Below are 15072 nucleotides of genomic sequence, written 5' to 3'. Positions count from 1 at the left end.
CCAGAAGAGGACACAAGATCTCATTACCGATGCTTGTGAGCCATCATGTGATTGCTGGGGATTGAACCCAGGACCTCTGGAAGAACAAGCAGCCAGTATTCTTAATCTCTGAGCCATCCCTCCAGCCCCGCCTACTTCATCTTTTAATCTTAAAAATGCAATATTTTTTGTATATTGTTAATAAGTATTGGTAAGCAATACAGCATTTTATTTCAAGCTTTAGTTCTCTATTTTTTAAATATATATTTTTTTATTTATTATGCATACAATATTCTGTCTGTGTGTATGCCTGCAGGCCAGAAGAGGGTACCAGACCACATTACAGATGGTTGTGAGCCACCATGTGGTTGCTGGGAATTGAACTCAGGACCTTTGGAAGAGCAGGCAGTGCTCTTAACCACTGAGCCATCTCTCCAGCTCTTGAGTTACCTCTTTAGAATCTCTTTTAAGTAGTAATCATCACTATAGTTGGTTTCTTTTTTTTTTCTTTTCCTTTTTCTCTCTTTTTTTTCTTTTTTCTTTTTGTTTTTTGATATAGAGTTTCTCTATGCAACAGCCCTAGCTGTTTAGGCCTTGAACTCACAGAGATCCGCCTGCCTCTGCCTCCTGAGTTCTGGGATTAAAAGTGTGTGCCACCACCTCCCAGCTCTAGTTTTGTTTTCAAAAATAAATTGTGCAGCTACTAGGTTTTTTCCTTTCACGATTTTGTAAATGTTTCTCATTTACTCACACTGCACAGTGTTCAAATGAATGTTCGTAATAATTACTATTCCAGCTTGATGAGTGTTTAAATTTGTTTTCAGATTTTAGTGACAAAGCTGTGTATGACTGCCTTGGAAACACAATGGGAGAATCTCATTTGCATTGAATTACTGGCTTAATGGCAGGTACATTGCCTTTAAAATGGCTCTGTCAGTGGTCATAAGTATTAGCAGCATGTTCACAAATACCTTCCAAATGAGTACTTGCCCACTGGAGGAGGATTCCTTCCAAAGTGGCTGCCTCAAATGGCTAACTCCTTGATGCTTGCTATTGACTAGAAACTTCAGTTCCTTCCCATATCCCATACAGATCTCTCCTGGCTGCTTGGGTGTCTTCAGGACTTGGTAGCTTGCTGGCATTTAGCTAGCACAACTGGAGATGTAGTGTAGGTGAGAAGAGCTAATTGTAGTCATAGTTCAGCTGTATGCAGGCAGACAGTTCCAGACCACTCCTCAGCCCCCCAAATTCTCCAGCACATAAGTCCCTCCTTAGATAAATCTCACTGATGAACATTCTCCCTGTACTGTGAATCTCGAGGTGGCCTGAATACCTGGTGTGATAAACGCTTTGTAAGTAGTGGTCATACTGTGTTCTGAGAGTAGAAACAACTGTTCAGTCTCCATTGAATCTCTGCGTGTGGAACCTGCAGGTGTAAATGGCTGCCTTGTGAAGCTCTGCCTGTCATTGTACTGTTTTCTCACAGGTGCAGGACTATTTTGTACCACTTCTTCATTTCATTTGTATTCCTTATTTTCCTGCTTGAGTTGCATACTCAGGTGGTCGGTTTTTCTTTGTTTAATGATGAAAGTCTTAAGTATTACTCCAGTTCTTTTTGTTGTTGTTCGTTTTTTTGTTTTGGTTTGGTTTTTTGAGACAGGGTTTCTCTGTGTCATTTTTTTTGCCTGCTCTTGTGCACTAGGCTGGCCTCGAACTCACAGAAATCCTCCTACCTCTGCCTTACTCCAGTTCTTTCTACAGCTAAGTGGTTTAGTGTTTTTGTACGGAACTTGCTATTTTTTTTTAAAGATTTATTTATTTAATTATATATACAGTACTTTGCTTGCATGTATGCCTGCAGGCCAGAAGAGGGCACCAGATCTCAGTACAGATGATTATGTGTGGCCATGTGGGTGCTGGGAATTGAACTCAGGAACTCTGGAAGAGCACTCAGTGCTCTTAACCTTTGAGCCATTTCTCCAGCCCCTCTTAATATTTTTTTAATATTTTTTTTATTTCTTTCAGAAAAAGTTATTTAGCAGTAAATAATGAGTCCTCTTTTGGTGTATATGCATATTTTTATTTGTAATTCACAGGGTTTGTTCTTTTGATATACAAAATTAGAAAGGGGTTTATTGCGTAGGCCTTTAAAATACATTCCATGGTCTTAGTTTTTAAATATTGTGTTGATCCAGGAAATAAAAATATAGTTTCTAGCCTGGTAGTAGCGGGGGGGCAGAGACAGGTGGATCTATGTGAGTTCGAGGCCAGCCTGGTCTAGAGCAAGTTTCAGGACAGGCTCCAAAGCCACAGAGAAACCCTGTCCCTAAAAAACAACAGAAAATTTCTTGGACTAATAAGATGACTCAGTCAGTGGGTTAAGAGCTTGTCTTAGTTAGCATTGCTGTGATGAAACACAGCTCACTGATTGATAGCAGACAGGATTCCAGATGAGATTGATTACAGGTGTGCACCTCTGTGCCTGGCTCTATTTACACCTTCACTTTAATTGCACAGAGAGTGCTAGAGGGATAGCTCAGGAGTAACGAGCACTTCTAGTCTTCCAGAAGACTAGGATTCTATTCCCAGCACCCACATGGTGGTTCATAACAGTCTTTAACTCCAGACCCCAAGGACTCTTAAGTGCCCTCTTCTGGCTCCTGTGAGTTCTTTTTTTTTTTTTTTTTTTTTTTGGTTTTTCGAGACAGGGTTTCTCTGTGGTTTTGGAGCCTGTCCTGGCACTAGCTCTTGTAGACCAGGCTGGTCTCAAACTCACAGAGATCCGCCTGCCTCTGCCTCCCAAGTGCTGGGATTAAAGGCGTGCGCCACCACCGCCCAGCTCGGTGAGTTCTTCATATATATGTTGTACAGATATACATGCAGGTGAAACACCATTACACATAAAAATAAATTACACAAAGAAAGTCTTGTTTATCTCAGAAGAGTTTTCATAGAAAGCAAAGGATCACCAGCCAAGACAGTTTTCAAAAGTATTCTAGGAAATTGAAGTGAATGGAATCTTCAGGTTGATCTTGTCCTTGATTTTTGTGTCTTTAAAGTAATATAGTTCCACTAAGGTATAAGAAGAGCCATGTTTGTCTTTTTAACTCATAAGCCTCTCTACTTTCTGGTCAGGTCAAGGAGTTGGTTAGATTCGTTTTCTAATTCTTGAGCCTGTGGCCACATAATTTTATGAATTGAAATGCTATAAAGTTCATCCATTACAGATGTGACTGATACTAAAGGAGGCCAAGTTACTTGTTGAGAATCATTTAAGTAGCCCAGGGGCTCTCAGCCTTAGCTAAACTTGGAAACACCTTCAGGTGGGCTTAAAAAAACACTGTACTTGAGGCGGGTACTGGTGGTCTACACCTTTAATCCCAGCACTCAAGAGGCAGAGGCAGGCAGATCTCTGAGTTTGAGGCCAGCCTGGTCAAAGCTACAAAGAAACCCTGTCTTAAAAAGCCAAAAAAAAACAAAACAAAACAAAACAAAACTCACTGTGCTTGGCTGGGCGGTGGTTGTTTTTTCGTTTTTTGTTTTTGTCTCAGCTCTCGGGAGGCAGAGAATCTCTGTGAGTTCGAGGCCAGCCTGGTCTACAGAGTGAGTTCCAGGATATGCTCCAAAGCTATAGAGAAACTTGTCTCAACTCCCCCCACACACACACCTCAAACAAACAAAACAAAGTTGTGCTAGGGAAATGATGTTCTGTTTCATTGATCTTCTGATTGGTTATAATGAATCATTATAATACATTTGCCTACAACATCGATGATTCTTTTTTTTTTTTTTGATTTTCAAGACAGGGTTTCTCCGTAGTTTTTTAGTTCCTGTTCTAGAACAGGCTCTTGTAGACCAGGCTGGCCTCGAACTCACAGAGATCCGCCTGCCTCTGTCTCCCGAGTGCTGGGATTAAAGGCGTGCGCCACCACCACCCGGCAACATCGATGATTCTTATTTCAATTTAAATGTTTTATTTCTTAGAACTCTTAGGTTAAAAGACTTTTGGGTTTGATCGCACTTTTTGTTTCATTTGCATGTTTGTCACAAGGAGTTCAGAGAACAGCTTATGGGAGTCATGTCTCTCCTTCCATGGGTCCTGGGGATTAAACTCAGGTTTAGCTGCAAGAGCCTTCCTTTACCTACTGAGTCATTTTGCTAGCCCCAGAAGGCAGTCTCTCTCTCGCTCTCTGGCGCTCTCTCTGTCTCGCTCTCTCTCGCTTGATTATGTATGCAACTCCAGCTGGTCTGGAACTCACTATGTAGAGCAGGCTTGAGCTTCGTCTTAGGGTTTCTATTGTCATGAATATGAGCACAGAAGCAAGCTGGGGAGGAAAGGGTTTATAAATTTGGCTTACACTTCCACATTGTAGTCCATCGTCTAAGGGGGTCAGGGCAGGAGCTGAGGCAGAGACCATGGAGGGATGCTTCTCTGGCTTGCTTTTCATGGCTTGCTCAAACTGCTTTTTTATTGAACCTGGGACCACCAACCTAGGGAACGCCCCACCCACAAGGGGCTGGTTCCTCCCTCATCAGTCACTATGAAAAAGCCTATGGAGACATTTCTTGATTGAGGTTTCCTCCTTTCAGCTTGTTGGTCAAGCCCCTAGCAATCCACCTGCCTCCAGAGTGCTTAACCAACATGCCCTGCAAGAAGGCATTTCTGTTTTGTTTTGTTATGTTATGAGAGAGGGTTCTCTGTGTGACAGCTGTCCTGGAAATTTGCTTTGTAGGACAGGCTGGGCTTGAACTCATTGAGATCTGCTTCCCTGTCCTGGGATTAAAGGCTGTGCCATCATGCCTGGTCCTAAGTGATAAGCTTATACATTTTATGACACAAAGCTTCAGAATCTTGGAGCCTTTATTTTAAGTTGGTTAAATAAAAAGAAATGACTGTTTGTGGTTTTTATATAGTGCTGGGGATTGAATCTACCTATCATGCATGCTTTAGATCTATGTATGTGGAACATGATATAAAGTTCATGCCAGAGGCACCTAATAATTCAGGGTAGGTCTTTGAGTAAAATATTGGGAAGACAAGACCTTAGAAGCACTAATTAAAATGTCAGCTGCCGTGTGGATGCCAGGATTTGAACCTCTCAGTCCTCTAGAAGAGCAGCCTCCTAATTGCTGAGCCATCTCTCCAGCCTTCTACACTAATTAAAATATATTAGAATTTCCATCTTGCATTTTGTTTCAGTGTATATTTTAATTTTTAAATTTAGGCTTAATTTTCTTTTTATTATTATTTTTAACTTTTCCTATAGGTAAAGGCACTGAAAGAGAAGATTGAATCTGAAAAGGGGAAAGACGCCTTTCCAGTAGCGGGTCAGAAGCTAATCTATGCAGGTATGAATGCAATTCTGAAATTAATTTCCAATGCTTTGCATATTTAACATTTTAGTTTTAGAAATGTTATCTTAATGCCAGGCAGTGGTGGCTCACGACTTTAATCCTAGCGCAGTGGATCTCTCGAGTTCGAGGCCAGTCTGGTCTATAAGAGCTAGTTCCAGGACAGGCTCCAAAGCTACAGAGAAACCTGTTTAAAAAATGAAGAAAGAAAGAAAATTGTTATTTTAGAAATTATAGTATTTTTGAATTGACTTTGTCATAAACATGATCATATAGATAACAGTGGTGGAAGTAGTTTTTAAATTATGTTTTGATATTTAGTCTTCTCTCTGCACATTTGCCTTCTGTGTCCATGGAGTGATTGTGAGTACTGTGACTGACTTCTGTGTCATTCGTGAACTTTCAGTCTGTCAAGAACTTGTGCACTAGTTGACTAATACACACGAAAGTTGGAGAATGAAGGTTTGTTTCATACATCAGAAGATCTTCATAATAGGATTAAATGATAGGAATCCCCCCTAAAATTGAAATACAAATTATATAGAGTATTTTTAAATTCGTAAGAAAAAGAAGCCCCAATACAAAAGCACCCAAGAATATGACTAGGAAATTACAAATTTAATTAGCCTCACTGACACTCAGGAAAATATGTTAAAAATAGACTTGATGGCAAAATTTAGTAGAGAAGACTCATTTGTTCCCTTGAGGATGGCACTAGAACTCATTACATACAGATGGTTGTTTAACCACCATGTGGTTGCTGGGAATTGAACTCAGGTTCTTTGGAAGAGCAGGCAATGCTGTTAACTGTTGAGCCATCTCTCCAGCCCAGTGAAATATGTTTTTAACCTATTTGTTTCCTTTCATGGAGCTTTTGTAGTTTTTGTATTTTCAAAGCAGGGCCTCACTCTGTATCCCTGTCCTGGAACTCACAATCGAGACCAGGCAGGCCCAGAACTAATGGAATTATGCCTGCCTCAGCCTCTCGAGCATTGGAATTAAAGGCGTATATACATCAAAAAGAAAACAAACAAACAAAAACAAGGCGGTGGTGGCTCAAGGCCTTTTTTAATACCAGCATTTGGGAGGCAGAGGCAGATGGATCTGAGTTTGAGGCCAGGCCAGCTGTTCTACCGAACTAGTTCCAGCACAGCCAGGGCTACACAGAAAAATTCTGTCTCAGCAACAACAACAAAGGTATGTGTCACTCACTGCTAGGCATGTTTCCTTCTAGGAGAGAGACAGGTGAGAATGATCGCACACTGATCTAGCTCCATTGTTGTCAGGATTCAGAAGGGATGAACTATAATTTTTGGTGCATAGCCTCTTAATCTCATTCCCACTCTTTTGTGCAATTCATACTGATTTTTATGAAATGGCTTTTTTAGAATAGAGAACTAAATTCAAGTGAGGAACCATTTAGGAGTCCTGACCTGAGCATAGCTTTGTTCTTCTGCACCATGCTCACTGAGTTTCACTATTCTCTTTTCTTGTATGTTCTGCTGTTTTTATGAAAGGTTTTGTTCACTTGGCTTATTTTGTTTGTGGTTGTTTTGCTTTTAAAACATTAGAACATGGGGCTGGAAGGTGACTCAGTGGTTAAGAGCGCTACCTGCTCTTTCATAAGTCCTGAGTTCAATTCCCAGCAGCCACATGGTGGCTAACAACAATCTATAATAAGATCTGGTACCCTTTTCTGGCCTACAGAGATACATGCAGGAAGAACTCTGTTTCCATAATTTAAAAAATAAATCTTAGCCGGGCGGTGGTGGCGCACGCCTTTAATCCCAGCACTCGGGAAGCAGAGGCAGGCGGATCTCTGTGAGTTCGAGACCAGCCTGGTCTACAAGAGCTAGTTCCAGGACAGGCTCCAAAACCACAGAGAAACCCTGTCTCGAAAAACCAAATAAATAAATAAATAAATAAAATAAATCTTAAAAATAATATTGGAACATTTCTGATTCATCAAGTGTCTAGTGTTTCAAGTAGGAAGTTGCTCATCCCTTCTTTTAGAAAAAAACTATACTTTATTTTCTTTCTTTCTTTTCTTTCTTTTCTTTCTTTCTCTCTCTTTCGTCTTTCTTTCTTTCTTTCTTTCTTTCTTTCTTTCCTTTTCTTTTCTTTTCTTTTCTTTCTTTCGTTTTTCGAGACAGGGTTTCTCTGTGGCTTTGGAGCCTGTCCTGGAACTAGCTCTGTAGACCAGGCTGGTCTCGAACTCAGAGATCTGCCTGCCTCTGCCTCCAGAGTGCTGGGATTAAAGGCGTGCGCCACCATCGCCCGGCTATACTTTATTTTCAAGAAGGTGACAAGGCAATTGAAAATGTTTAATTTTCTTTGTCTTTATGATTTTCCTGTTTGTAGGGCTGACTTCAAAGAAATAGTTAATAAATTAAAAGCCAAGTCAGTTGGTGTTTTATATGCTGAAGATGTTAGATATTTTTTCATCAGATGCTTATGCTTTTAAAGTGGTACATGTCCATTTATATGTTTATTAGCTGGATGCTAAAGTTTTTCTTAGAAATTTTACTTGATAGAATTAATGTTAAGAGTAATTTTTTTTTAAGACAGCTTAATGTATTTTTAAATAACATTTTCTCCTCTGAATTATTAGGAAAAATCCTCAGTGATGACACTGCTCTCAAAGAATACAAAATTGATGAGAAGAACTTTGTGGTGGTTATGGTGACAAAAGTAAGTTTTGTCTTTCCACTGTACCATTATGCACGTGAATCATCCACCAGTGGCCACGTCCACGGCTGATAAGTTGTATGCATTTCTGTAGCACAGCATGTGTGGTATAGTGTGGGTAATCAACTGCCTTCCAGAGTATAGGCAGATCTACCATGGTCCCCTGTAAGGCTGATAATTAGGTTTCTGTAGCTCTAAACTCATTTTATAAAACAGTGTGTCTTATTTTTTAAGGGGCATTACTCCTTAAAACCCATGAAGAGTTATCTTTCCTTAATCTATGTTCACTCTGCTTTATAAGAGATGCTAGAGTAGTTAAGTTACCACGTGATTATTTTAAAATATGCTTAGCAAGGGGCTGGAGAGATGGCTCAGAGGTTAAGAGCATTGTCTGCTCTTCCAAAGGTCCTGAGTTCAATTCCCAGCAACCACATGGTGGCTCACAACCATCTGTAATGGGGTCTGGTGCCCTCTTCTGGCCTGCAGGCATACAGACAGAATATTGTATACATAATAAATAAATATAAAAAAAATATGCTTAGCAAACAAATTAATGTCTTTCATTCTGTAGCTTTCAGTATATTGCCTTTCAGGCACTAGATATTTTTGCTAGACCTGACAAACTCAGGGTAGGGAAAAAAAACATGAATTGAGTGTGAGTTTAGTTTTCAGTGAGGAGAAGAGTTTTAAGAAAGAAAGAAATGATGGGATGATTTTTGTTATTAGCTTTTGAGCAAGAACTGTTTCGTGATTTACTGATGTTGAAATATATTGGGTAATTTTATGAAAGCAAGCTTTTTATTTATTTGTGTGTTTGCTTGTTTATTTATTTTCCTAAAGTAGAGCTTGAGAGCAGGGACAAAACCTCAGCCAGTAAAGTGCTTCCTTACTTTGCAAGCCTAAGAATCTGAGTTCTATCTCCAGAGCCTTCACTAAACCCTGTCTTGAAAACCCAAATAAATAAGGAAGGAGAGAAAGAATTAGATACAGAGAAGGGAGTATATGCTAGCGGTGTTTTGAAGTATTTTAAAATACACATGACTTTGTTAGCTTCACCCAACAGCTCAAGTTAAGCAAGACACAGTTCAGCTCATTGCTTTTGTAGTTTACTGACTTGGGATAGTAGGTGATCTTAAACCCATCTTTTGTTAAAATAGTAAACTTAAGTCTACAGAAAAGTTATGGACTGAATAGACGAATGTAGGGTTTAGGTAGAATAAAATTCAGTATGACTTTTATTTATGTGTAATTGCATTTGCTGCTTGGAAGGCTTTATGGCTGTGCTCTTAGTTCAGGAAGTACAGAGTATATACATCATTTTGCTCCGTGTGTGTGTGTGTTTGTATGTTTCTTTTTAACTTCAGTGTCAAAAACTTATTTTGATAATGCTTTTAAGTGGCAATATAGTCTTTTGGTTTTTCGAGGCAGGGTTTCTCTGATTTTGGAGCCTGTCCTGGAACTAGCTCTTGTAGACCAGGCTGGTCTCGAACTCACAGAGATCCGCCTGCCTCTGCCTCCCAAGTGTTGGGATTAAAGGCGTGCGCCACCACCGCCCGGCAATATAGTCTTTAAAATTATAAACAAGGTGCATAAGTAAAGCGCTAGAAAACTATATGGTACTTTTGGGTATGTGTGTTCTATATTTAAGACAGATTTCTTTGTGTTCTTTTTTATACTGAATTGTTAAAAGGACTGAGATGAGTCTAATGTTAAATGCACTTGATAGTTAAGATAATGTAATTTATCCTAGGAACTCTGAGGAGTAATGAAGTGCTTTCATTTGCTAATGTTGATCATTTATCATCCAGTTACAAAATGATGTTTAGGTTACTAGTTATTAGACTGTTCTTGTTGCCATCGTCCAGCGAGTGATCACGTAATACCTTATATTCACTTTGCTTTTTAACATGTCCAGCCCAAAGCAGTGACAGCCCCAGTGCCAGTGACAACTCAGCCATCGAATGCTCCCACCACGGCTGCAGTTAGCTCTTCCACGGCAACAGTTGTGGCTCAGGCTCCAGCCCCCACCCCTGCTTCAGCTCCCACTTCCACACCTGCATCTACTACTCCAGCCTCAACTACAGCATCTTCTGAACCCGCACCTGCTAGTGCAACTCAGCCTGAGAAAGCTGCAGAAAAGCCAGCACAGTCACCAGTGGTTACTAGCCCAGCACCAGCTGACAGGTAAGGACTATGTTTTAAGAAATTAAACAACAAAGTAGCCATATTTCTGAATTTGTAAAAGTCAAACTATGTTACATTTTTTATTTCTTTTTTTTTAAATAGTTTATTTGTATTTTATGTACATTGGTGTTTTGCCTGCACGTATTTCTATGTGAGGGTGTCAGATTCCCTTGAACAGGAGTTATAGACAGTTGTGAACTGCCATGTTGGTGCTGGAAATTGAACTCAGGTCCTCTGAAAGAACAGCTAGTACTCTTAATCCCTGAGCCATCTCTCCAGCCCACATTTTTTATTTCTAAGTGAACTCTGTGTCATATCCTTATGTCTATTTTTCTTGCTTGTATGTACATGTACCATGCTTGTGTGTTTAGGACACAGGTTGATGTAATGTATCTTCCTCTATTCCTCTTTACCCTGTTTGTTTGAGACATGGTCTTTGGCTGGATCCAGAGCTTGCCAGTTTGGCTAGGCTGTCCAATGAACCTTTGGGATCCACCCCTTAACACCCTCACAGTGCTGGAGTTACAAGGCATGCCACTGCACCCTGCCGTGGGTCCTGGAGATCTAAAATCAGGTTCTTGTGCTTGCACCTTTATCAACTGAGCTTTCTTCCCAGCCAGTTTGTGACTACTTTGATAGTTTACTATTAACGATATAGGTATACATTCTATCATACAGATTTTTATGTTTCGAGTTTTTTGAAAGATGTGTTGGAAAGCTTCTTCTGAGTAGAGATGTTTAAGAAATATAAATTATCAAAAAATAGTAATTGTAAATAACATTGGCAGCCAATCATTTTTATTTGTTGTAATTGTTTGTGGCCATTGTTATATATGTAACATTTGCATCCTTCCGTAACAGTAAATAATTCAGTTGCTGTATTGCACTGTATTTTGTTCTGACCTTTGTTAGCTCATAATTTAAGAACAGCATTAAGGTCTTTGGACATTTTCCTCATCTATAAAATGGAGGTCACACTAAGATAATCTAAGGTGGAAAGTGGCACAGGTGTGGTGACTACCAGGTAAGATCAGCAGTAGTTGCTGTTGCTTGCCTCTTTTGTTGACCCAGCACCTAGAAACAGCAGGAGATAGATGCCTGATACCTGCAGCTTTCACAAAGACTCTTGGCTACAGCCTCCTAGCCAGAGCTCTTCCTCATTGTTATCAAAGTCACTGCTCCTCACTGAAACCTGGTGAATCAAATGTGAAGGATCAGGAGGAATTGCAGGGTTTTTTTGTTGTTGTTGTTTTGTTTTTTTTACAGGATTGTGGGGTGATTTGGGGTGGTGTTCCTTCAGTGATAATACTATGGGCAGAGAAGATGATTTAGTCATAGTAATTTTGGCTGGAAATCAAAAGGATTTCCTGGGCTATCTAAAATATGAGTTCTATTACAGCCAATCTGAAACTGGCACTGAGCTATAACTTGGAACACAAGTAGAAGGAGTTACGTGAACTAGGAGTCAGAGCCAGCCACTGCGGAAAACTGGCAGTAATTGGAAATGCTTTGAAAGCATGGAAAACATCTGTAGGGTTTCTGGCAGTATATGCAGGTTTGCCCCGTATACAAACATGCCCTTGGTAAAGTTTAATCTATAAATTAGGCATATTAAGAGATTAATTACTAATGAAATTAGGATGTGAACCAGCTGTTGTGGTCATGGCTAATCTGAGCACTTCAGAGGCCGAAGCAGAAAAATTGCAAGTTCAGAGGCAAAATGGGCTTTCATAGCAAGATTATGTCTGAAAGAAAAATGTTTTTTGAACTAGGTGTAGTTGGCATGCCTTTAATCCCAGCACTTGGGAGGCAGAGGCAGGTGAATCTCTAAGTTTGGGACCAGCCTGGTCTGCATAGTGAGTTTCAGAACAGCCAGGGTTACATAGAGAGACCTGTCTCCAAAAATAAGTCTTTGAAGTATACTGTCTTAAAATGTATGATGGTCCTGTAGATTAGCTAGTGTATACCCCTCCACCCCCAGTTAAGTTGAGAGCTTTCATTCAGCCACTAAAGAAAGCTTCTCCAGCATATTTCATTCCTTAGCATCACTACTATTACATTTGGAGGGCATTATTAAAATAAAGGTTTTTTAAGTAAAGGTTTCATGAACACTATACTGTGGCACCTTAACAGTGGCTCTGGTGATTGAGACTGTTTAAGGGACCAATAGGCAGGCAAGTGAATATATAGCATGGAAGTAATGAACAAAAAGGTGGTGTGGCAGCCAGGCTATCAAGCCATAGTTAGTACCTGAAGTGGTCACATAGCCTTCCAGACAGGCTGTCGCTAGCCTGACAAAAGGTCAGGGTGTTGCTCTGCTCCTTCTCTAATTTGGAGGATGCCTGAAAAGAAGTGCTAATTTAGCCTATGTTACAGCTAGCAATACATGTGAGTTGTGTCTTTTCCTGCGCCTCCACGCCAGTCAAGAGAAAATAGTTTATGTTGGGGACTGGTCCAGAGAAATAGTTTATGGTCCTGGCTGCCACTGGACCCCGACACTTTGTTTTAGCGTTTTGCCCCTAAATGTGGCTTCCATGTTGTGATGATTCTTTTCTGTCTTGCCAGCCAGCTCTCAAATAATGACACAAAGACTTCTAATTATGAAAATTTGGCCTGTAGCTTAGACTTGTTCAACCAATTCCAGGACAGGCTCCAAAGCCACAGAGAAACCCTGTCTCGAAAAAACCAATTCTTATAACTTAAATGAACCCATTTCTATTAATCCATGTCCTGCCATGTAGCATTACCTCTCTTCTTTCTTGCAGCTCCTGTTTCCTCTCTGTGTCTCCTAGCACCTCTCCTTTTTTTTTTTTTTCTTTTTTTTTTTGGTTTTTCGAGACAGGGTTTCTCTGTGGCTTTGGAGCCTGTCCTGGAACTAGCTCTTGTAGACCAGGCTGGTCTCGAACTCACAGAGATCTGCCTGCCTCTGCCTCCAGAGTGCTGGGATTAAAGGCGTGCGCCACCATCGCCCGGCTTGCACCTCTCCATTTCTTTCTTCCTTCCTCTCCTGAAGTCCTGCTTATACTTCCTGCCTAGCTATTGGCTGTTCAGCTTTTGTTTTTAGCCAGTCACAGTAACGTATCTTTACACAGTGTAATCAATATCTTGTGACACCATGTCTCATACAGTCAGCTGTGTTTTGGGAGAGTGTAGAATCTCCTGCCCATTACTAAGAAATAGAACAAAACTTTCTTATGTTAACCTAGAACACTGAGCCCCCACCCAGCATCTTTGACACCATTGTCTAACTTAAACCCTTTCTACCCCATGTACATCTAGAATGCATTCTGCTCTTACACAGTGGAAGATCACCAGAATCAGCTTAAACCGTTGTGTCGAAGTCTGTCTGTGGGAAAGGAATTTAGCAGGGACGTGAAGGTGGGTGGGGGAGAGTTGAGGGACAGGTAATAGCAGAGAGTTGAGTGGATATAATCAAGAAACATTAACTACATATTGTATGTGATTGTGTGAAATAGCAGCAGATGAGTGGATATGGTCATGATACAGTGAATACACACACACATGAAATTGCTAGGGAATAAAAATTTTAAATTAACATTTTAGGTCTCCAGAGAGTCAATAAGTTAGAAAAGGATGGCTAGTGATGTAGGAAAGCAGACTTCATCTGTTTGGGTTTTTTGAGATGGAGTCTCTCTGTGTAGCTCTAGCTATCTTGAAACTCACTTTGTAGACTAGGCTGGTCTTAAACTCAAAGATGCACATGCCTCTACCTCTTGAGTGTACTGAAGGTGTGTGTCACTCTGGCTAACTGCAGACTTCTTAGTTGGACTTATACTAGTTGCTTATCTCTCTTTTAAAATACGGAGCACTCACGGATCTGCATGTCATTGTGCAGGGGCCACGCTCTTCTCTACATCACTGAAGTGCACACTTGGCTGTTCTTTTTTTCTCAAAATAGTGTAACTTCGGAGAGAATGACAGAAGGTCAGAAGGCAAGATAAATGTGTCCTTTAAATCACAGAACTCAGCGAATAGGTGTCAGGAGGTACACTGAAGGCTTCTCCATCACTATAATTTGTTTTTTCATGTCAGTTTTGTTCTTGATAAACTACCTGTGAACAGTGCAGAGGATGCTGTTGATGATTGTCATAAAGAAACTGCACTTGTGGGCTGGAGAGATGTTACGTGGGACCTGTTTTCACTTCCCATTCCCATATGGTGGCTCACAACCATCTGTTTACTCAGGGGATTTGACTCCCTCTTCTGGCCTCTGCAGGCACCAGACAAAATACGTTAAATCTCAGAAGGAAGGAAAGAAAGAAACTGCACTTATGCTTTGTGAGTTCATTGTTTAACGACACATTTGAGTCAACCTGAAATCTGTTTTACCATACTGTCGTCGTTGAACTTGGAGCAGGCCTACTACTGAGTGCTGAAACTACAGCAGTGTTCTGCCACACCCAGTCAGGACTTTTCCACTATGTGACAGAGGCTGTAGGACAACATAAGAAGTGTCTGTGTGCGGACATGCACATCCATGACATGCGTGTGGAGGTTGAGTATAGCTTATGGACGGTTTCTCTCCTTGTATCACGTGGTATGCAAGGATCAGACTCAGGTCCTCCAGCTTGACAGGCAAATAACTGCCCTCTGAGCCATCTCTGGTGTCTGGACGTGCCTTTTAGTGTATAGAAAAAAATATGATGATGTTCTAATACACTCAGTGATGAGTGATTGTCTCTGGTTTAGGAAGGAGAAGTGAGAAAATCAAGAATGAGGAATGGTGTTTAAAGTACACTACAGTTTTAAATGCTTAAAGGGATTTATTTTTAACATTTTAATATTAAATATTTTTAGTATTTTAAAGTTAGAAACTAGTGAAGGACAAGGGCAAAATAATGTTTTGCT

At 40.4% G+C, this 15072-nt stretch overlaps 1 protein-coding gene across 1 annotated transcript in view; it reads left to right on the top strand.

The window, feature by feature from the left end:
- Positions 1 to 15072, top strand: part of Rad23b (RAD23 homolog B, nucleotide excision repair protein) — a 40962-nt gene that overhangs the window by 13311 nt on the left and 12579 nt on the right. Inside the window, exons 2-4 of the mRNA XM_057791037.1 lie at positions 5247 to 5328; positions 7943 to 8022; positions 9935 to 10203. Of these exons, the coding sequence (XP_057647020.1) occupies positions 5247 to 5328; positions 7943 to 8022; positions 9935 to 10203 (431 nt within the window). The remainder of the gene's footprint in view (positions 1 to 5246; positions 5329 to 7942; positions 8023 to 9934; positions 10204 to 15072) is intronic.

Source organism: Chionomys nivalis, chromosome 16, assembly GCF_950005125.1.
Source record: "Chionomys nivalis chromosome 16, mChiNiv1.1, whole genome shotgun sequence".
Lineage (NCBI taxonomy): Eukaryota > Metazoa > Chordata > Mammalia > Rodentia > Cricetidae > Chionomys > Chionomys nivalis.
Note: the sequence above shows the minus strand (reverse complement) of the source record. Positions and strands in the feature narration are given on the sequence as shown.